The 24,935-nt window shown below is 35.3% G+C and overlaps 1 protein-coding gene across 2 annotated transcripts in view; it reads left to right on the forward strand.

Annotated features, from left to right (window-relative positions):
- The first annotated feature begins 13,150 nt into the window (after positions 1-13,150).
- Positions 13,151-24,935, forward strand: part of LOC149827415 (chaperone protein dnaJ 15-like) — a 35,172-nt gene continuing 23,387 nt past the window's right edge. For both annotated transcript variants that reach the window (XM_090019357.1, XM_090019358.1), the window contains exons 1-3: positions 13,151-13,304; positions 13,396-13,617; positions 15,540-15,663. In XM_090019357.1, coding sequence (XP_089875483.1) covers positions 13,490-13,617; positions 15,540-15,663 — 252 coding nt within the window. In that variant the 5' untranslated portion in view covers positions 13,151-13,304; positions 13,396-13,489. The remainder of the gene's footprint in view (positions 13,305-13,395; positions 13,618-15,539; positions 15,664-24,935) is intronic.

A 24,935-nucleotide genomic window follows, 5' to 3' on the forward strand; every position in this document is an offset into this window, starting at 1 on the left:
TCCATATAGGAAAATACACACCCTCCTTCTTGCCCCTCTTTTCTCTCTCTCTCGCTCTTTTGACGATTTCTTTCTCTCCTCGTTCTCCCCTTATTCTTATTCTTCTCCCTTTTCTTCTAGCTTTGGAGCCTTTCATCATCGACAACTTTTTCCTCTTCGTCAAAGCAACATGTGCACAACTGGAATCACCATCTTCTCTTCTCAACCCCTCTATCGGAAGCGATCCACAAGGTGATATTCTTTCTCTCTCCTTTTCACCATAGTTTTAGGTTTTACATCACATAAAGCATTGTATAACATATAGTTTTAGTTGTTAAGCACATCATCTGAATACTAATCTATCTTTGTCTAGGTTTATTGCATCTGAAAATAAATAAAAAGGAAAAATACATATTTCATTTTCGATAGTTTAGTTGTTCTTGATTTAAATATCAGTTAATCTTGATTTCAGTGGATCATTAGTGTAGTGTAGGGTTTCGTATATTCTAGTGTTTCTCGTTTTGACATCAGGTAGGTCGGCTGTATACTTTCAAGATTAGGATAGTTTAGTAGCAGCTAATTCGAGTCTTTGATGTTTTAGATGATTAGCTTTTATGTTCTTGTTAAGTTAGTTTTTAACCTAGATTAGAAATCGGTAAGTACACAGATTAGTAATTTTAATTTTTCTTATTATTGAATCGAATAGGTAGTTTTTTTTACTGGTTTTATTAGTTAGTTAAAATTTCATTTACTTACAGATTTTAATCTTAATACCTAGTTTAGAAATTAGTGTATGTAGGGATTATCGTTTTTGTCAGTTTTAACAAATAGTCAGATTAGTAGTGTAATCGTTATCTCTCATTTTTTTTCTCAGTTGTTTTTATTATTCATGTAAATCCTACTTTATGTTGATTAGAATAGTTTTGAATTTAATGTGTTAGTTCAGCATTGTAATTAATTAGATTAGCATAAAAAGAAGAAGAAGTTTAGCCGAATTTCATTTTTTTAGCAATTAACAATTTCTTAGAACAATGGATAGTTTGTTTTTAAAATGTCATACAGAATGTTTTAGCCATTGTTTGTTAGTTAATGTTCCATCCTGCATATAGGTCATGATAGTTTTAAGTAATTCGGACCAGCCGACTAGCATAGTTTTTTGTTCACAGATTTTATTTTAAGTTTTTGTTAATTGTTTTCTTTATCAATTTGTTCATATTAGTTTGTCATGTTCAGCTGATTATGTTCTTAATCCTTAGTTTACTTTAGTTTCTTGAATTTTTAAATTAATTTAGTCCTTAGTTTGTTACATTAGTTACATTATAGTTAGTTAGGTGGTTTTGTTATTTTGTCTCTTAGTGCTTTATGTAGTTACAAGTTAGTTCATAGTTTAGTCATGTTTAGTTTAATTTAGTTGATTCAAATATTGTTTCTGCTTAACTTTTTTATCACTAGTTAGTAAATTCTTGTTAGTTTTCCCTCATATTGCTTTGTTTTGTGTTTTGTATTTTGTAGGGAAGCGCTAGAACGTGCGGTAGAGCCCTTTTCTTGCCCCCAAAGTACCCTCTGAGGTCCCCTCAAACCCTCAGGGAGCCCTCAGAGGACTCTTAATTAAACCATACAAAAGTGTTCAACCTAAAAGTGACATAAAGGGACACAAGAACTCAAGCACTGAAGACTTTTGCTTTCCTTTTTAGATTAGGTTCTTATTTTTAATTCAATTTGATTTATTTGGGTTTGTAATACGGCACTTTATTTATTTGTTTAAGCCTTATGCAGGAGCAACACTCCTTTGTTTATTTAGTTAATTAATTTTTTTTATTTCTTAAGGCAATAAAGAGTAGTTTAGATTGTGTGCTTGAATACAAAGTATTTCCCATTCCCTGAGATCGACTTGGACTCCACCACTCGTGCGAGCCTGTTTTTATATTTTTAGTGTCTGGCTTTCACTTGATTTTAATTAAAAATACTATTTTAAAAAGCGTTTTCATAAAACTCACACCAAATTTTGGCGTTGTTGCCAGGGAACAGTGAGTAATACAAGTATTCACTTTATTGACATTGTATGTTCACATTTATTTAGGTTGCTAGTTTACTTTCTGTTATTTACTTAAGACTGTTTAGTTTCTTTTTCCATGTTCCTTAACTAGGATTGTGTAGTTTCTTTTCTACATTTAGGTTTAGAACCACATTGTTTGCAAACCCTAGATACCAGTTTACCTTTTTTGCACAACCCATCGATTAGAATACCCTTAGAGGTGATTGTGCATGATTGGTACCCTGCTCATAGTTTAATTTTTTCATAATATCTGTTGGGTGAAAGTGTGTGGTGCTTGTTTACTGCTCTCTAGTTATTTTTTTTATCTGCTATATGGTTTGTCGTGGTTTGACTGCTTTGCACATTAGATAGGTAGAAAACTAGTATCTTAGGACGGTTGCTACATCGTTCTACCCTCTAGTGCATGCACAGGCGACGCTGAGGCTCGCTTGACTTCGAGCTTGTTGAGTTAGTTGAGTACCCCGAGTCTCTTATTAGGAGAGCCTGTCGATCCGGCCCCATTGCTCAAGATCAACAATTGACCCATCCTCTTAGGGAGTACTTCACTCTCAATGCTTGCACTCTGGCCTCCTGCATCGCGAGACCTATTATAGGAGCACCACAATTTGCGATTAAGGCTAGCATAATCAAGATGCTTCCATCTTTTTATGGCCTAAACAACGAAAACCCCTACCATCATCTCGATGAGTTTTTCAAGATCTGCTCTACGGTGCAAATCAATAATTTTTGGGATGATGCATCGAGGTTGACGTTGTTTTCGTTCTCCCTCAAGGATAAGGCCAAGCACTAGCCGAAGGCCCTCGATAATGTTCAGATTACCACTTGGGAACACATGTAGCGTGAGTTCCTCATGAAGTATTTCTCAATTGGTAAGATGAACTAGTTTCGTAAAGCTATTACAAGTTTTTTTCAGATTGAGGGAAAACAATTTCATGAGACCTAAGAGAGAATGAAAGATCTTCTCCGGAAGTGTCCCCACCACTAAGTGCCTCGTTGGTAACTGGTGCAATACTTTTATGATTGTCTGATCGAGAAGGACAAGCAAATGGTTGATTCTTCATGTTGGGGCACATTCATGCTCAAGAGTGAGGATAGGGCATGAACCTTATTTGAGACATTAAGCGAAAATGCCATGCACCATGCCCTCTCCTCGCGTACTAATAGGACCACACATGTTCTTAGTGGTCCTAAGAAAGGAGGAATTTAACAAATTGTGTCTAAGCATGATTTGCAAATCAAAGTGAACCAGTTGACTAGGAAAGTAAATCAATTACTGGCCAACCCAACTTTGACAAATTTAATAGAAAAAGTGTGCAAGCTATGCGCTTGTCCTACACACTTTGTTTATGAGTGTCCGACAGCACCACTCTATCATGAATTCGTTCAGAAACAAGTGAATGTTGCCCAAGGTTTCGCGAGACTGGTGCATGATCCTTATGCACCCACCTATAACCCGGAATGACAAAATCATCCCAACTTTGCATGAAAAATTCTACAAGAGTCACTCCCCATGTCTCCCCAGACACAACACAAACAAAGTAACCTCCCACAAGGTTACCTGCATCTCACATTTCCACGGGCCCATCCCCAACTTAGATTGCCTTATCCTCAGGAGCCCACATCGAGGCCATCTTTTTAGAAGAAATTGTTAGAAGTCTTCTCTGACATCAAGGCCAATCTTAGCTCTCATACGCAGTCGATAGCAAAGCTAGATACCCAGATGGGGTAGTTGGCTGAGGCCTTGAGCAGACGCAACGAGGAAAACTTCCCAAGTCAGTCTGTCATCAACCTGAAGGGTAAGGAACCCATGTCTTACGACCTGCACCTTAGAGAGTCTCACAAAGAGCAGGCCAATTCTTTTGTGACCCTTCAGAGTGTGAAGACATTTTACCCTACTCAGGAGTCGACTAGCGAGCCCACTGCCACACCAATTGACCAGTCGATCTCTTTCACTAGGCCAGAGGAAAGCAGGCAGGGCCCACGAACTATGCCCTCTCCTTCGTATATCCCTAGGTCCCATTTTCCTCAGGCCCTAACCAAACTAATTGATTTTGGCAAGCATGGGGCATGCACGCACAAGATGCTTGACATGTTCAAGCAGGTTCACATAAACATTTTCATGCTCGATGCCATCCAACAGGTGTCTGTCTATGCAAAGTTCCTCAAAGAACTTTGCACGCAGAAGAAAAATTTGAGGTCGTTGCCCAAGACGATCTTCTTGATTGAGCAGGTGAGCTCTGTATTTCAGCACCAAGCCCCACCTAAGCTCAAAGATCTTGGGGCACCGATTATCTCGTGTGTTATAGGAAACATGACTATTGAGCATGCATTGCTCGATCTTGGGGCAAGTGTGAACATTTTGCCGGGTTTCCTATATGACACTTTCAGGATTGAGGATTTGAAGCCCACAACTATTGTTTTACAGTTGGCTGACAGATCTACCAAGTATCCGTGAGGAATCTTGGAAGATGTGTTAGTCAAGGTCGAGGACTTTTACTTTCCTGTCGATTTTCTTGTCCTGGACATGGAGGAAACTGATGTTGCTAGCCATATCTCCATAATTCTGAGTAGACCATTCTTGGTCACTGCCCATACTCGTATCAATTGTCATACTAGGGAGATGGAGCTTTCTTTGGGTAGCAAGCGTGTGCGCTTGCATATCTTTAATGTTGCCAAGAGAGTGACAAGACATGAGGATTGTTTTCAGGTGACAGATGTCACAGGAAAGCAATTTGATCCACAGTTGGATGCATGTCAAGCTAGTCGTTCGGTTTATGACTCACCATCATTTGAGACTAGTCCTCATAGGAGACTAAACTCCTTTCTTTCAGTCTAAAGAGTCATCGTAGGGTCCAGAAGGGTAGAGTTGAAGGAAACATAGTGCACAGTGTCACAAATGACACTCTTTTTTTTAGAACCTCTGATTGAGTATGACTTCACATCCATTGATCTCATGGACAATGAAGGGTCGCCAGAGATCCGTCTGGTTGAGGACGTAAAATCTAGCGCTTTATGAGAGGAAACCCATATTTATGATATATTATTAGTAGCTTTAGTAGTTTTTTTGTTTTTAGGTAGTTTTTCTTCATGAGTTGGATGCCAGAGCATGTATGCATTGCATTTTTCTCTTTATGAGTTGCATAACTGTGAGATAGGTGGAACCTCTACAGAACCATTCACATGCCATATTAGGTAAGGTTCCACATTGTAGATTAGGTGACTTGTACTCTTTTCCTTCCATTTATTTTGTTCTCATATGCATTCACTCAGTTTCATGCAAGCATGTGGGAGTGCCACTGAGTACAGTGTCATTCAAGCATGAAAAAGGGTGTAGTTTGCACACCCAAACTTTTTTCTGTTTGTGTACTTACACTTTTGATGACAATTCATAAAAATTTGAGCTTTTAAGGAATGAGTTTGAACTTATATGATTGCTTTGCAAAATCTAATATTTTTAGAAAATTTTTAAGCCCCATGAAAAACAAAATTCGGACACTGATCTAGAAAAACATGGTTGTTTATGTGGATTTCAAAGAAATGATGATAGATGCATGTTAAAGTTTATTTTGAATTATAAGTATGAATATGCACACTTTTATTTTTGAAAACCTAAGCAAATGAACAACATAAAAAATAAGAGCTCAAAAAGTGACAAAGAGCATAGATTTAGTTGTTTGATATTTTTATATTCTCTAGTAGTTGGGCTCAGTCATAAGTTGAAGTGTTTGATTCTCACGTCGAAAAGTATAACGAAGGAGATCACTTCTATATCTAGTTGATATCTGTGACCTATTTTGTTCGAGCAAGTAGAGCCTGAGGGGTGTTTACACCTGGTTTCCTAAAGTCATTTAGCTTGAGAGCCACCAGCCCAAAAGCCTATTACACAAACTTTATAGAGAGCCTAATAAATATTGACATTGCACATGACAGAGAAGTAGACTATACATAAAACTATAAAAATTGAAGGTCTAGTGACTCGAGCAATTAAGTCTGAGGGATACTTTGTATCTGGTGTCGTAAGGTCATCTGGCCTGAGAGTCATTGACTGAAAGCTCGTTACACGGGTCATGAAACTGAAAATTTGAAATAGTGTTTAACAAAAGAAAGAAAAGAAAACGTGCGTAAAAAATTAAAAATCAAGAAAAAGAAAAGAACATAAAAGAAGAAAAATTTCACTGCTTAGAAGCAAATATTGAGAAAACCTGTGCAAAAAATATATGAGTGGGGATAAGTAAATAATAACAAGTATATATTTATTTTTTTGAGAATAAAGCATAAATGATTGTGATACTTAAAAAAGTGAAAGATAATGTTTTATTATGTGGTTGTCTGTAAAAGACTCTAATTATGTTTTGAAAGTGTAATGCCATAAAATATTTGTGAAAACAAACTCCTCAATTGACTAATGCTTTTTGAAGTTTAATTTTTATGCATACATGACACAGATGTTTGTGGGTAGCATTACTGCAAACCTTCATGAGACTTTACTTGTCCACTGGAGTAACTTAGGGGTTGAAAGAGCTTGTTGTATGTGGTAAATGCAATCGTGATTCCTAGGAAAGTGAGTTAAGTTTTTATTTTAATTTAGTATTTTTTGCTTCAGTTTGCTCGAAAACTAGCAAACGATAAGCATAGGAATATTTGATCATGCATACATTTATGCATTTTATGTATGATCCATATGAAAATCAATTTAAAAACTCATTTTTATCATTAGTTTTGAGAAACCACATTGAAATTGAATTTATCAAAAAATCGTGTATTTCAAAGCTTGCCCTGAATTTTTCAATGCTTTTATTAGTTTAAGAATTTTCTTAATTATATTTTAATTAGGTTAGGTTTTGATTAAATAATTTTAATTAGTTTAGGAAGTTTGATTTTTAGAAATAAAACATGTTTTTCTAAACAGTTTTTTTTTTGAAATTATTGAAAACTTTTGGACTTGTTTTAACAAATCTGTTTTAATCTAATATAATATTATAAATAGTAGTTTAGAAGGCTGAGGACGTTTTTCCAGATTGGAAAACACGCCCCCTCCTTCTTTCCCCTCTCTTCTCTCTCTCGTGCTCTTTTGTCGATTTCTTTCTCTCCCTCTTCTCCTTCTTCTCTTTTTTCTTCTAGCTTCGAACCCTTTCGTCATAGGCAACTTCTTTCTCTTCGTTGGGACAACGTGTGCATAATTCGAATCACCATCTTCTCTTCTTAACCCCTCCGTCGGAAGTGATCCGTAAGGTGATATTCTTTCTCTCCGTTTTTCATCATAGTTTTGGGTTTTACATCTCATAAAACATTGCATAACACATAGTTTTAGTTGTGCAGCGCATCATCTGAATACTAATCTAGATTTGTTTATGTTTATTGCATCTGAAAATAAATAAAAAGGAAAAAAATACATATTTCATTTTTGATAGTTTAGTCGTTCTTGATTTAAATATTAGTTAGTCTTGATTTCAGTGGATCGTTAGTGTAGTGTAAGGTTTCATATATTCTAGTGTTTCTTGATTTGTTTAGGTTAGAATAAGCTACAACACATTTCAATGTTTGATTTGGTTTTTGGATCATAAAAAAAAGAGGTTCAATATTACCTGATTTAGTTTCTAGCATCATTTTTTTTTTGAAATATGTTTTTGATGTCAGGTAGGTCGGCTGTATACTCTCAAGATTAGGATAGTTTAGTTGCTGCTGATTCGAATTTTTGATGGTTAGCTTTTGTGTTCTTGTTAAGTTAGTTTGTAACCGAGATTAGAAATCGGTAAGTACACATATTAGTAATTTTAATTTTTCTTATTATTGCAATCGAATAGGTAGTTTTTTTTATTGGTTTTATTAGTTAGTTAAACTTTCATTACTTACATATTTTAATCTTAATACCTAGTTTAGAAATTAGTGTAAGTAGGGATTATCGTTTTTGGCGGTTTTAACAAATAGTCGAATTAGTAGTGTAATCGTTATCTCTGATTTTTTTTCTCAGTTGTTTTTATTATTCATGTAAATCCTGCATTATGTTGACTAGAATAGTTTTGAATTTAATGTGTTAGTTCAACATTGTAATTAATTAGATTAGCATAAAAAGAAGAAGAAGTTTAGCTGAATTTCCTTTTTTTAGCAATTAACAATTTCTTAGAACAGTGGATAGTACTTGCATTTAGGTATGTTTGTAGCAGATGATTTTTATGTATTCAGTCACTTAGTTTAGAGCTGCATCACGTTATTTAATTAGCTCTGTTCAGAATTGTTTTCTTTGGTCTTGCACAGTTTGTTTTGTTAACATAGCAATAGCCGGTTTTTGTTCTCTAGCTTATTAATTAATTAGATAACATTAGCTCTAGATTTTCTAGTGAAGTAAGTTAGTTTGTTTTTAAAATGTCATACAGAATGTTTTAGCCATTGTTTGTTAGTTAATGTTCCATCCTGCATATAGGTCATAATAGTTTTAAGTAATTCAGACCAGCCGGCTAGCATAGTTTTTTGTTCACAGATTTTGTTTAAATTCTGGTTAATTGTTTTCTTTATCAATTTTTTCATATTAGTTTGTCATGTTCAGCTGATTATGTTCTTAATCCTTAGTTTACTTTAGTTTCTTGAATTTTTAAATTAATTTAGTTCTTAGTTTGTTACATTATAGTTAGTTACGTGGTTTTGTTATTTTGTCTCTTAGTGCTTTAGGTAGTTACAAGTTATTTCATAGTTTAGTCATGTTTAGTTTAATTTAGTTAATTCAAATCTTGTTTCTGCTGAATCCTTTTATCATTAGTTAGTAAATTTTTGTTAGTTTTCCCTCATACTGCTTTATTTTGTGTTTTGTATTTTGTAGGAAAGCGTTAGAACATGCGGTAGAGCTCTTTTCGTGCCCTCGAAGTACCCTTTGAGGTCCCCTCAAGCCCTCAGGGAGCCCTCAGAGAGCTTTTAATTAAACCATACAAAAGTTTTCAACCTAAAAGGGATATAAAGGGACACAAGGAGTCAAGCACTGGAGACTTTTGCTTCTCTTTTTAGATTAGATTTTTATTTTTAATTCAATTTAATTCACTTGGGTTTGTAATAAGACACTTTCTTTATTTGTTTAAGCCCTCTGCAGGGGCAACACTATTTTGTTTATTTAGTTAATTATTATTTTTATTTCTCAAGGCAATAAAGAGTAGTTGAAATTGTGTACTTGAATATGAAGCATTTTTCGTTCTATGAGATCGACCCAGACTCCACCACTCGTGCGAGCTTGTTTTTGTATTTTTGGTGTCTGGCTTTCACTTGATTTTAATTAGAAATATTGTTTTAAAAAGTGTTTTCATAAAACCCACACCATCGCCTTCCATTATCTCTGACCCAAACTTGGCTTGTAGATCGCACCTAAGGGGCGCATTATCGGATCCGAATTTGTTTGGGATGATCACAATCCAGATACACCTATTCACATTTGCTGTGAAGAACTAGAGATCGATTGGTCTCTTAAAGATGTCGATAACCACATTTGGCCTCTCACAAATGTTGATAGCTCAAGAGATAATTTAGAAGAAAAATATTTTTTTTATAATGTAGATGAAGTTGGAAAAGATAAGAAGTTTATCTCATCTCCTAGACAAGCTCATCCAGTTACTAATGCAATGTATATAACATGTAAACACGTTGAAAAAACATAGAGAATACTTTATTAGCCTATGGACATAGGCGTTATTGTCGAACCACGTATATCGTGTGACTCTCTCTCTCTCAATTATCATATATCATGTGACTCTAACTCTTTCTCGATTATCACTTTTTGCTATTCACTGATTGGTTTTCAAATTCGTTTAGTGAGATGTGGTGAATTTGGTGGTGGGAGTGTAATAATAAAAATTTTCTTTTTAAGAATCATTTTTCCACCTATGAAAGAATGTTTTCTATCAAAAAATATACATTTTAGAAAATTTATCTCAACAACAAAAATCTCTCTTATTTGAAAGGGTAAAAAAAGCTATATCATACATTTTTCTCACTTCAAAACCTGTGATATGTATTTGAAAAAGTGGTAGCTGCCAAATTCGACTAAATTGTTGATGAATTGTAAGTTCCCTCACAAACGATTTGGCAACCACAATTTTCATTAAAAATCATTGAACGCGAAAATCGTTGATTGCCAAGTCATCCAATAAACAAACATTTTAGAGAGAGAAAGAGAGCATTAATTGGGGGATCATTAATGGCGAAGGTGTGATGCAGGTGCAGGGCGGGTCCAGAATCACTTAGGAGGCCCAATCCAAGTACACTTGGTGTGTCCCATTTTGAGTTGAACTAAGTTGTTGATACAAAACTTAATTGAGATGAGAGTGTTTTTCCCTATTCTTGTCTTAATACTTCTTAAAGACTATCGTTTTTTGTTCTTTAGCTTATTAATTAATTAGATAACATTAGCTCTAGATTTTCTTGTGAAGTAAGTTAGTTTGTTTTTAAAATATCATACAAAATGTTTTAGCCGTTGTTTGTTAGTTAATGTTCCATCCTGCATATAGGTCATAATAGTTCTAAGTAATTTAGACTAGCCGACTAGCATAGTTTCTTGTTCACAAATTTTTTTTATGTTATTGTTAATTGTTTTCTTTATCAATTTGTTCATATTAGTTTAATTAATTAGTTTGTCATGTTCCGCTGATTATGTTCTTAATCTTGAGTTTACTTTAGTTTCTTGAATTCTTGATTTCTTGAATTAATTTAGTCCTTAGTTTGTTACATTAGTTACATTATAGTTAGTTAGGTGATTTTGTTATTTTGTCTCTTAGTGCTTTAGGTAGTTACAAGTTAGTTCATAGTTTAGTTATGTTTAGTTAATTCAAATCTTGTTTCTGCTGAATCCTTTATCATTAGTTATTAAATTCTTGTTAGTTTTTCCTCATACTGCTTTGTGTTGTGTTTTGTATTTTGTATTTTGTAGGAAAGCGTTAAAACGTGCGGTAGAGCCCTTTTCATGCCCCTGAAGTACCCTCTGAGGTCTCCTCAATCCCTCAGAAAGCCTTGAGAGGGCTCTTAATTAAACCACATAAAAGTGTTCAACCTAAAAGGGATATAAAGAGACACAAGGAGTCAAGCACTGAAGACTTTTTGCTTTCCTTTTAGATTAGTTTTTTTATTTTTAATTCAATTGAATTCACTTGGGTTTATAATAAGACATTTTATTTATTTGTTTAAGCCCTATGCAGGGGCAACACTATTTTGTTTATTTAGTTAATTAATTTTTTTAGGCAATAAAGAGTAATTTAGATTGTTTGCTTGAATATGAAGTATTTTTCGTTCTCTGAGATCGACCCAGACTCCACCATTCGTGCGAGTCTGTTTTTATATTTTTGGTATTTGGCTTTCACTTGATTTTAATTAAAAATATTATTTTAAATAACATTTTCATAAAACTCACACCATCGCCTTCCATTATCTCAGACCCAAACTCGACGTGTAGACCACACCTCTGCCCAGTTTGAAGGGGCACATTATCGAATCCGGATTTGTTTGGCATGATCACAATCCAGATACACCTGTCCACATTTGCCGTGAACAACTAGAGATCGATTAGTCTCTCAAAGATGTCGATAACCACATTTGGCCTCTCACAAGTGGCGATAGCTCAAGAGATAATTTAGGAGAAAAAGATTTTTTTGATAATGTAGATGAAGTTGGAAAAGATAAGAAGTTGATCTCATCTCCTAGGCAAGCTCATCCAGTTACTAATGCAATGTATATAACATGTAAACAAGTTGAAAAAACTTAAGATAAGAAGACTTTATTAGCCTGTGGACATAGGCGTTATTGTCGAACCACGTATATAGTATGACTCTCTCTCTCAATTATCATATATATCATGTGACTCTCACTCTTTCTAGATTATCACTTTTTGCTATTCACTGATTGGTTTTCAAATTCGTTTAGTGAGATGTAGTGAATTTGGTAGTGGGAGTGAAATAATAAATTTTTTCTTTTTAACAATCTTTTTTCCACCTGTGAAAGAATGTTTTCTATCAAAAAAATATACATTTCAGAAAATTTCTCTCAGCAACAAAAGTCTCTTATTTGAAAGGGTAAAAAAAGCTATATCATACATTTTTCTCGCTTCAAAACCTGTGATATCTATTTGAAAATGTTGTAGCTGCCAAATTCCCTCACAAACTATTTGGCAACCACGATTTTCATTGAAAATCGTTGATCGCCAAGTCGTCCAATAAACAAGCATTTTAGAGAAAGAAAGAGAGCATTAATTGGGGGATCATTAATGGCAAAGGTGTGATGCAGGTCCAGGGCGGGTCCAGAATCACTTAGGAGGCCCAATCCAAGTACACTTGGTTAGAGGACGGTGGATCCCATTTTCTGTTGGTATGAGAGTTTTTGTTCCTATTCTTATCTTAATACTTCTTAAAGACTGCCGAAATATAAATCTTGCTTTTGGGGTAATTATATAATTTAATATTTTTTATAGTTCTACTAACAATTTTTCAAAGCATAGATATGTACCAAGTTGTCTATGTAAAACTAGGGCATGGACTCGTACGCTTGGATATGGACCCGATTGTGCAGACCATAACCTAGATCTGGATCCCAAACCGAAGTGTTTACTTGACCCACGAAAAATGGTTGTAGCAAATATATTCTTCTTTATTTTTGTATCACAAATATTGTGATCTTATTGTGATATTTTCGGAGGCTCACATTGATATTTTTCAAATATTATTTGTTTTTAATATATTATATATTTAACCCTGTATTACCTTACCTCAACCAAAGCACATTTTGACTTTATATGTTTTTTTATTTGTTATACGTACACTATTATTTTCCAAAAAAATTAAAGGTTCATTTCAAGGGAGATTTTCCTCACGCTTATGCGTTTTCTCATTTAACTTTTTCACTTTGAACCATACAATAAAGAGAAAAAAATTCAAACGACAAGCCAACAAATCAGAACGCAAGCACGTCCGCCGAAAAGTGTCGGTGCGTCTTTTTTTTTTGACGTGGCAAAGTGACCATCCAGCAACTTGTGTTTTATGTAACTAATTTTTTTCCAGCGAAGCGAGTTTTCCATCAAAATAATATGAAAAATGCGAGGCACGCCGGTCATATAAATACTCCTAGAAATTCAATTCTTTTCTTCTTTTTTCTATCTGAGAAGAGGAAATCCTGTTGAATCGCGTCCCCGAATTTCCGATTTCTTGCCTTCTCTCGTTCCAGAAAACCCTAGTTTTTCTCTTGTTGCATCCGATCGGAAACTCGTGGACTTTGGTCGCGTTCTGTGGGCCAAATTCGTTGCAGTTTGGTGAGCGATTCGATTCCTTCTGCTATCTTTTCGCCTATTTGTTTAGGGTTTATATTTGTTCTTGACGCTCTGTTTTTTGATAAATATGAAGAGTTTGGGGGTATCTTTTGTGTTTGGCGTTTGATTTGGGCGGGTTGAAGCGATGGTGGTCGTGAATTGATCGAGGGAATCGGAGGAGGGTGGAGATGGCGCCTGCGAAGCCGGAGGGTTCATCGGCTCCCGCAGTCCGTAAGGATCCTTATGAGGTGTTGAACGTCTCGAGGGATTCTTCGGATCAGGAGATCAAGTCCTCATACAGAAAATTAGCTCTCAAGTATGTACTTGGTATCTCAAAATGTCGTGCTTTCGGAATTTCTTTTCTGCGAGATAGTTCTTCTGATATCCGTCGTCGCGAAAAATGATATTTCTTTGATCAGTGATCTGTGCGAGATCAGAGTTTGTGCGTCTAATTGTATCTTTTCAAATTAAGAATTTGGAGAAAGAGTTGTTTTAATGTCGTCCACTTGAGCTACTTCTTTGACTGTTAACCTGTTGTTGCTATTATGTGGATTGAGAAGTCGAGAAATTGCATTTGTTTAGATTGATGGCTACCTTCTCTTTATGATTTTGAGAGCTTCATGGTTGATTATTTATGTTATTATGCTTACCACTTGCTCTGAAACCTTAGGGTAGACGATTTATACCATTGATCTTTTGTTCTTGATTCTAAACAAAATGTCTGTGAACGACAGCTAATGCGTTATTTTTTTCTTTTCTTTTTCTTTTTTAAATATAAAAGAATGCGTTTGGCAAGAAACTTGCAGCGTTAGCAGATTTTGTCATTGAAGTTATTGAAAGCAGATTTCATTTTTGAAGTTCTTGAATGCGAGTGATTTGATGACTTGCTGCTGTGACATCTATGTTTTGCTTATTTCACCCCTCTTTCCGCTGTTCCTTATTACTCTCTCTTCCTGTCCCTATCGTTGATGTCTTTGCTCATTCTGGTTTCATGTTTTACCTGCGTCAACTCTATACAGATATTGGATCAATCATTGATCCAAACCTGACTAGAGATGTGGAAGCTGCCGCTGCTAGCTGGATTATGGTTGTTTTTAATGCTGATAAAATCATAAAATTACTTCTGCCAGCAATTTCTTATTTATTTTAAGTTAGCAGTGTCTCCTTTTTTGCTTAGGGATAGGGTTTTACAGAAACCTGCACCTTAACAAGAATGTGTCTTGAATTAGAGCCATCATTTCCTAAATGTATTTGTACCCTATTTCCAGCTATCCTAAAATGCCCATTTTCCTTAACAATAAAACAGAAATACGCTCACTCAAATCATCATAACATGCAAGTTACATATTATGCATGGGATGCAATTATTTTTTGGCTTATATAACATCAAATTGTGTGATTTGTGAATATCATTTCCTGCTAATGCTACTGCATCATCATTCTGGATTGAGAAACTCTGTGGATGGAGAGATGGGCTTTGCTACTTGGGAACATATATGGGATATGGTATCATTTCTTGTGGAGATTTCCTGGTAGAGTGCAGATGGCTGTGATGTTAAAATTAGCCCTGTTGCAGTAGAGGAGAGATTTTACAGCTAGATGTGTTGTGAAAGGTTTTAAGGTCTTATAGTACTGCACCAGCCGCTATAATGAAGTCAGTTTGTCAACTTTGCCTAACAGTTAGCTTATACATTGGATGACCTCTTTAGGTAGGATTTGCCATAATGGCTTGTCTTGGCATTAGTCTTTTTTGGCAGTTGTTTGATGGGGAATATCCATCGAAGTTGTCCTTCATCTCTCTCTCTCTCTATATATATATATAGTTGCATAATGTTATTATGTAATAATAATGAAAATTTCTCTGTGATTGCATTTGTATTTCATTTTAATGTGTACTAACTACTAACACATTATCATAGACAACTTTCTATAAGTCTCACTTTTCAGAATTTATTAGCAATGAGTACCTGTACTTGTTTGCGATTTGACATGATAATCTGATCAAACCAGTTCTAGAACTTAAGTTCTTTATTTATTTATTTTTTTAATATTTTGTTGGGTTACTAATACAATGCATCGAATGCCTCATGTCATCCAAAAAGTTTCCATGATTTATTTCTTGTTAGTTTTCTTAATATTACCATTTGGAAGTTTTAACTTGATGGATAATGAACTTTTTAACAGTCCAGGTATTATACTAGATACTTTCCTTATGTTTTTGTTCTGTCTTGAGATCAGATACCATCCTGATAAAAATGGAAGCAATCCTGAAGCTTCAGAACTTTTCAAAGAGGTTGCATATTCATATAGCATTTTATCCGATCCAGAGAAAAGAAGGCAATATGATAGTGCTGGCTTCGAGGTAAATGTCTGCTACTTTATAATATTCTGTGCTGCTACAAATTTTTGCTAGCAATTTTAGTGTTTGGTTTATCTGGAAATAGAAAACCAGTATTTATATGCACAAGATTGCAATTAGGTTTTAAAATAGTGCTTAAATTATGACATTTGTTGTCAGTTATGTTAGCCTATTTTGTTGAAGAGAATATGGGAATTGACATGCATTTACTATTGCTTGTCAGGGGCATTTTTGTCTTTTTTCCTGTACTGTACATATATGTCATTTTTGTATTGTATAGGGCCTTTTTTGTCTTAGGAAGAGTTATACCCTTGTAATATAATTTTGGAATGTGAATGAGCAGCATTATCATGCCCTAAACATTCTTCCTACGCTCTCTCTCTCAACCAATATCCTATCTTCTCTATTTTTCTCATTTCATCTTCTCTACTTCACTTTCTTCAGTATGTGAGGGATACAAAATGGAAGTGAAAATGAAGTGTCCATGTGACAGCTAAAATTCCCTCACAATCTTGGAAGGATGGATGGCAACCATTGGAATGACAAATGGTTGTTTCAACATCTAATCATGGAAGAGCTTCAGGCTTTCACTTCCTCTGAATATAACTGTTGTTGCATGCTCAGTCAGTGCATATAATGCAAATCAATGGTGGATCATATTTTGGGAAGGCATTAAGATGATGAAATCATGAATCAGGATGCTATAGTGAGGAAGTTAGAAGATCATGAAGTCAGCTTTTTGTGGAGGATGAAATTGTTTGGATTAAGGGGAAGGTTGTTAGTTGTTACTGTTTGTTAAACTGCTGCTTTCTTGTGATAAAAGCTGTTCGGGGACATGGAACATCACTTTTGCTTGGTAGATTGCAGATCATAGACTAGAATGACTGGGTTCTTCTACTTTTGCTGAATGTATTTGTGGAGAAAAGAGAGAAAGGGAGAGAGAAGAAAAGAGAGAGAGAGGGAAAGACGTCTGCACGTTAATTAGGTCTAATCATCTATTGTTTAAATAGAGATTAACCAAATGAATATATTTACATATGGGTCCCTCATTATTTAGAAAATACCAAAAACAACCATGAGTAAAACTAAACCATTAAGAGGATGACTTATCTTAACACTCCCCCTCAAGCTGGAGCATAGATATCAATCATGCTCAGCTTGCCGCAACATTTTGAGAAGCTGGGCCTGACAAGAGGCTTTGTAAAAATATCTGCAACTTGATCTTCAGAGATTACATGCTTGGTAGAGATATGTCCAGCTTGAACCATATCTCTTATGTAGTGGCAATCAACTTCAATATGTTTTGTCCTCATGAAATACCAGATTATTAGCTATATATGTAGCTGCCTTGTTATCGCATATCATCATCATAGGAGATAGGACCTTCACTTGAAGATCAGTCAGCACTGTTCGAATCCACATTAATTTAGCTGCGGTTTGAGCCATAGCTCTATATTTTGATTCATCACTTGACCTAGCAACCACAATTTGCTTCTTGCTTCTCCAGGAGACTAAGTTACCTCCCACAAATACACAAAATCCTATGGTAGATTTTCTATCCTCTACAGACCCAACATAATCAACATCAGAATAAGCGATTACCTTCAGAGTGCCTCCTTTCTTGAATAACAACCCTTTTCCAGGAGAGGATTTTAAGTACCTAAGTATCATCATTATAGCATTCCAATGTACCTCAGTCAGTTTGTCCATGAATTGACTAACCTTGCTTACAGCCAGAGCGATATCAAGTCTCGTGACTGTCACATAAAGTAACTTTCCTACCACTGAGTGATAGCTCTTGTTATCAACAGGTTTTGACCCCTCATCCAACAAATGAACTTTGCTCTCCATGGGAATATTTGCTGGTTTAGCTCCCAACATTCTTGTTTCTTTTAGTAAATCAAAAACATACTTTCGTTGTGACAGAACCACACCCTCACTGCCCCTGGCCACTTCTATGCCCAGAAAATATCTAAGGGACCCAAGGTCTTTAGTAACAAAATGTTTTTGAAGATAAGCCTTTGTAGCTGCAATATCATTCATGTTATCTCCTGTAAGAATGATGTCATCCACATATACCACCATAACAACTATACCTGAGTTAGTTTTCTTAATGAATAATGTGTGATCTGACGCTGATCTATTAAAACCAAACTTTGACATCACCTCAAACAACTTTTGAAACCATGCCCGAGGACTCTGCTTTAGATCATATATCGCCTTTCTTAATCTACACACCTTCTGACACTCCCCCTCAACCTCGAACGCAGGAGGTTGCTGCATGTAGACTGTCTCAGACAAATCTCCATACAAGAATGCGTTTTTCACATCGAGCTGACACAAACTCCATCCACAGTGAACAACTACTGACAGAACAAGACGAATGATGCCCATTCGTGCAACATGAGAAAAGGTCTCAAAGAAATCAACCCCATATGTCTGAGTATATCCTTTTGCTACTAACCTAACCTTATACCTCTCAATTGAACCATCTGAATTATACTTAATGGTATATACCCATTTGCATCCAACAATGTCCACATCTTCTGGGGAATCAACGAGGTCCCATGTCTGTTGAGACAATAAAGCATCCATTTCATCTTGCATAGCCTGCTTCCATCGACTATCGAGGACTACCTTTTGATAACTCATCGGAATAGTTTCAGCTGATAAGGCTGGAATAAAAGCTTTCATCTGATTGCCGAGTTTGGCATCTGACACAAACTTAGAAATAGGGTGTAAGGTACATTGCCGTGTCTCCTTCCGCAGAGCAATTGGCCTGTCATCATTAACATGAATGTTGTTGTTATCAGGAGTACTTACCTCAGGGGAAGAAGAAGATGGAGGCACTGGAGGAGATGGAGATCTACACACATACACCAATAGTGGATTGTGAAACCGTGAGGTAGGTGGAGTTGTATGCGAAACTGAGGGCACCGATTCCAAAGGAACAAGAGGAACAGGAGGAACAGGAAGTGAAAAAGAGTCATTTTGATCAGCTTGCAGCCGAGTACCGGTACTAGAATAGTATGGAATGGACTCCAAGAAAGATACATCCGCACTGACATACTCTTGACGAGAGATTGGATCATAACATCGATACCCCTTTTGTTTTTTTGGATAGCTTATAAATATACGCTTAGAGGCTTGAGGAGCTAACTTATCACGATCAGGCCCAAATCTGTGCACAAAGCAAACACACCCGAATACCTTGGGCAAAAGAGGAAAGAGAGGTGCACTTGGATATAGAATTTGTAAAGAAATTTGGTCTTCCACAGACGATGAAGGCATGCGGTTGATCAAATAATACACCCTGGTAACTGCATCACCCCAATATGAGGCAGGAACATTGGATTGAATCATAAGAGTGCGTGCTACGTCTAGGAGATGCCTATGTTTTCGTTCAACCACCCCATTTTGTTGAGAAGTATAGGCACATGAGGTTTGAGGTTGAATTCCATGATCCCGGTAAAATTGCAATAGAGATGTGGTTTTAAACTCAAGAGCATTGTCACTGCGAATAATCTTGACAACTGAATCAAACTGAGTTTTTATTTAAATGACCAAAGATTTTAGAATATTAGGAACTTCAGATCTCTCTTTTATTAAGAACACCCAATACAACTTAGAAAAATCATCGACAATGACAAGATAATAACGATATTGGATCCTGGTAGGAATCTTACTAGGACCCCATACATCCGCATGAAGAAGTTCAAAGACCTTATGACTGGACTGACTCTGACTAGAAGGAAACGAACTCCGATGATGCTTGCCCAACTGACATGCTTCACACTGGAATGATGTGGTGTTAGAAAATGACATATATATGTATATACTTGAATATATATATATATATATTTATATATATATATACATACTTTTCGTAATACAAGAGTATGTATATGTATATATATGTATATAACTATATATTTAAAGTATATACTTATATTCTTGTAATACTTTTTTATTTATTTATTTTTGTAATTTTATTTCTTTCTTATTTTTTGTTTTTTTGTCAAACAGTCATAATTGACTAGAGTTGTTGGACTGTCAAAACAGCCAACAACCTTTTTGTCAGGTTCTGTCAAACAGTCAAAATGTTGACTGTTTGAATAGAGCTGTTGGGCTCCCAACAGCTCTAATTAGAGTTGTTGGGAGTAGCCCAACAGCTATCCCAACAGCTATTTTAATAGCTCCTCTCATGTAACCTCTCTATAAATAAGGGCATGCTGCCCATTGTAATTTATATACAAAGGTAGAGGGTTTTATCTCTTACATATTCAGATTCAAGTGCATTTATGCACTATTCTTATGTTTGGGCTGTGGAGCATTTTGTATGCTATTTTGGTTTACCATATTGGGTGAATGTATGTTTTGTCAAGTTGTTTGTAGACTTGATTGTGTGAAAGACTCTTTACATGGTATCAGAGCTTGGTGTATGATCAACCGTGCATTGGTGAGCTGCCTCGTAAAGCGTGCCTTCTTTCTTTCGTGATTGGTGGTTCCTTTTTTTCTTTGGATTCATCATGGGTGAATTTTTTCCGCACAATACAAGCAACTCCAACTTCATTCCGCCATTCAAACTTGAAGGAAGCAACTATAACATTTGGGCGGGACACTTGGAGACATTCATCAAGGGAGAATACTACAAAAAAATACTACAAAAAATTAGATGAATGGGAAATGAAAAATGCCAAAATTCTTTCATGGATGCTTAGTGGAGTTGAGACAAAAATTGCCTCAAACCTTTTGTGTTACAAAAAGGCAAATGAAGCATGAGAATATCTTAGAGGTATGTTTACCGAAAAAGATACGGCTCACAAGTATTATCTTCAATAAAAAGTTAGAAACATTAAACAAGGAGATAAGAATATAAGAGATTATTTTATGGAGTTATCTTCCATTTGGACCCAACTTGCCCAATTTGAACCCAAATGGGAAGGAAAGTGTATAGAAATGCGGAGAGTTCAAGTTGAAGAAGAGAGACTTTTCGCTTTTCTCTATGGTTTGAGACCCGAGTTTGAACAAACAAGGGCCTCCTTGCTATCATCTTCATCACCTCCTCCTATTCATGAGATTCTCACTAAACTTAGTGGAGAAGAGACTAGGTTAAACATGAATAAAAATGTTAGTGTGCTTGCTACTTCTAGCAATGGTCAAGAAGAGTATTGCGCACTTGCCGCATCAAAACCAGGACACTATATCAAGCCATATAAACCTCCTCATTTTAATAAGAATCGAGGAGAATCAAAAATCATTTGCCATAATTGTAATGAGCCCTGTCATATTAAGCCTCAATGTCCTAGATACAAATATAGGCCTCAAGAAAAGCGTGTTGCGGCTGCACCATCAAAACAAGATGAAGATACTTTGAATCTCAAAGACCTCACCAAATCATTATCTCAACTGACGGAGGCATTGCAACCACTGCTTAAAGGATCTACCTCAGGAGCGGCCATTGCAACCTCTTCTCCTGGTATGTGCTCTTGGCTTCTTGATTCAGGAGCTTCTTTTCATATGACCCCACATAGATCTATACTATCCGAATGTCAAACTAATTCAAATGCATCATTTGTTTCCACTGCCGATGGTACTGCCTTGGAAATAGAGGGTGTTGGAATTTTTAAAAATGATTTGTCAAAACATAACAACTTTTATATTCCGAAAATAAGACTTATACCAAAACTTTATCTTAATCTACTTTCTGTTTCTCAAATCTCGGATCATGGATGTGATGTCATTTTCTCATCAAGTAAATGTTGGGTGCAGGATCGCCAGTCCGGAAAATTGATTGGGGAAGGTTCTAGGCAAGGAGATCTCTATTATATGGATTTCCTTTGTATTCCAAAGGAATCATTTTGCAACACTGCCCAAACAAAAGACATACGGACTTGGCATCATAGACTTGGGCATCCAAATATAAGAAAATTAAATTTTGTACCTATTACCAAGAATCTTTGTAAAGATAATTTTGAATGCAAAGAATGTTTACTTGGTAAAATGACAGTCTTGCCTTATGGTCAAAGAACTTTTTACTCCTCAATGCCTTTTGAATTAGTTCATTCGGATGTATGGGGTCCTGCTCCTGTAGCCTCTAAAGGCGGATTCTCCTACTATGTTGTGTTTATTGATGACTTCACTAGATATTGTTAGATTTACTTTCTTAAATATAAATCAGATCTATTTGCAACCTTCAAAACATTCCATAACATGATTAAAAATCAATTTGAAAGTAAACTCAAAATTCTCAGAACTGACTCTGGAGGAGAATACTTGTCAAATGAGTTTAAACAATTTTTAGAAAATGAAGGAATTTTACATCAAAGATCATGTCCTAGAACCCCACAACAAAATAGAGTTTCAGAAAGGAAACACAGACATATTATGGAAACTACAAGAACTCTTCTTATTGCTAAAAATGTTCCAAAAAATCTTTGGGCTGAAGCTGCATTAACCTCAGTATATCTTATAAATAGGATGCCTTCTAAAACTTTATCTAATGAAATTCCTTTTGAAAAATTATTCAAATATCAACCTGACTATCAAAGACTGAGAATCTTTGGTTGCAAATGTTATGTTTTGAATGATAAAGGAGATAAACTATCTTCTAAAGCTATTTCCTGTGCGTTCATTGGTTATTCAGAAACACAAAAAGGATTTAAATGTTATGATACCAAAAATGATAAACTTCTCATTTCAAGGAATGTTAATTTTGTTGAAAATGAAAGTGGATTTGAAGAAAACATGTCGGAAGACATAAACTCTGATTATTCTTTCTTGTTCAAACTATTGTCTAATGATGAAAATATTTATGTAGAACCTCTTATTGAAAATAGAACAATACTTGAACCAATAGTATACACTAGAAGAAATCGAAATGCATTCAATGAAGGTGTAAATCAAAGTAATCATGAAGCATCAGAAATTCCTTCCGAACAAACCACTATTCGTAGATCAGAACGAACCTCAAGAATCCCAAATAAATTTGTGTCTTATGATTCATTCTCTCCTAAACATAGAGCATGTCTTATAGCTATCCACTCATATTTTGAACCCTCATGTTACAATGAAGCCAAAAATTTACCTGAATGGATAAAAGCTATGCACATAGAATTAGAAGCTCTTAAAGATGCTAATACTTGGGAAATTCTGGATTTACCTATAGGAAAAAAAGACAATAGGTTGTAGATGGGTTTTTAAAGTAAAAACCAAAAGTGATGGATCCTTGGAAAGGCATAAAGCCAGATTAGTTGCCAAAGGATATTCTCAAGAATACGGAGTAGATTACGAAGAAACTTTTGCTCCTGTTGCCAGGATGACCACTGTTCGAATGCTTGTAGCTATTTCAACTATTAAAAATTGGAATATATTTCAAATGGATGTTAAAAATGCATTTTTAAATGAGAATCTCAATGAGGAAGTATATATGGATATTCCACCTGGATTAATAATTCCTTCAAGTAAAGTGCTTAAATTAAAAAAGGCATTATATGGCCTCAAACAAGCACCTAAAGTTTGGTTTGATACTTTTAACAATGTTATTACAAGGTATGGTTTTAAACCATGCTATACTGATACAACTTTGTTTATCAAGAACTCTTCTGTTGGTATTATAATTTTACTTTTATATGTTGATGATATGTTAATTACAGGTAGTGACAAGGAGGGAATCAAGAAAGTAAAACAATTTTTGAAAAATTCTTTTGAAACGACAGATCTTGGGTTTCTAACATACTTTCTTGGTATAGAAGTTTCATACTCTAACCGAGGATACATATTGTCACAAACAAAGTTTGCTTCAGATATTATTGACAGGTCAGGACTTTCAGATGATAAAGTTGTTGATACTCCAGAGATTGTTGGAATGAAAATGCGAGCCGATGATGGAGTTCCTTTGGACAATCCAACTCCCTTCAGACAGCTAGTGGGATCTCTTATGTATTTAAGTATTACAAGACCAGACATAGCCCATGCTGTACATATAGCCAGTCAATTTCAACATGCTCCAACATCAGCTCATATGAGTGCAGTCATGAGAATTATTAAATACATCAGAGGCACTATAAATAAGGGAGTCTTTCTGTCCTCTTCTTCCTCCTTAGATCTTATTGCATATTCTGATGCTGATTGGGGAGGAGATCCAAATAACAGGCGCTCAACAACTGGTTTTTGTATATTTCTAGGTGAATCTTTGATTTCATGGAGGTGCAAGAAACAACAAAAGGTGTCATTATCATCTACAGAAGCTGAATATAGAGCAATGACAACTACTACTATGAAAGTCGTGTGGCTCAAACAACTGATTTCAGATATGGGGATTCATCTTCAGAATCCTACAAGATTGTGCTGTGACAATAAAAGTTCGATATACATTGCTCGAAATCATACATTTCATGAAAGAACTAAGCATATAGAGATGGATTGCCATTTTGTTCGTGAAGAATATTTGAAGAAGACTATTGATCTTCCCTATGTGACATCAGAATATCAACTTGCTGACTTCTTCACCAAGGCACTATGCTCACCAAGATTCAACTTTTTACTTGACAAACTTTCGGTGATTTCACCATAAGTTTGAGGGAGACTGTTAGAAAATGACATATATATGTATATACTTGAATATATATATATATTTATATATATATATACATACTTTTCGTAATACAAGAGTATGTATATGTATATATATATGTATATAACTATATATTTAAAGTATATACTTATATTCTTGTAATACTTTTTTATTTATTTATTTTTGTAATTTTATTTCTTTCTTATTTTTTGTCTTTTTGTCAAACAGTCATAATTGACTAGAGCTGTTGGACTGTCAAAACAGCCAACAACCTTTTTGTCAGGTTCTGTCAAACAGTCAAAATGTTGACTGTTTGAATAGAGCTGTTGGGCTACTCCCAACGGCTCTAATTAGAGCTGTTGGGAGTAGCCCAACAGCTATCCCAACAGCTATTTTAATAGCTCCTCTCATGTAACCTCTCTATAAATAAGGGCATGCTGCCCATTGTAATTTATATACAAAGGTAGAGGGTTTTACCTCTTACATATTCAGATTCAAGTGCATTTATGCACTATTCTTATGTTTGTGCTGTGGAGCATTTTGTATGCTATTTTGGTTTACCATATTGGGTGAATGTATGTTTTGTCAAGTTGTTTGTAGACTTGATTGTGTGAAAGACTCTTTACAGTAGACGAGATTTGAGGAATGACATGACGAAACTTCGACAATGAAGGATGTCCGAGACGACGATGCCACTGAA

Source organism: Nuphar pumila, chromosome 10, assembly GCF_984573655.1.
Source record: "Nuphar pumila chromosome 10, dmNupPumi1.hap1.1, whole genome shotgun sequence".
NCBI lineage: Eukaryota > Viridiplantae > Streptophyta > Magnoliopsida > Nymphaeales > Nymphaeaceae > Nuphar > Nuphar pumila.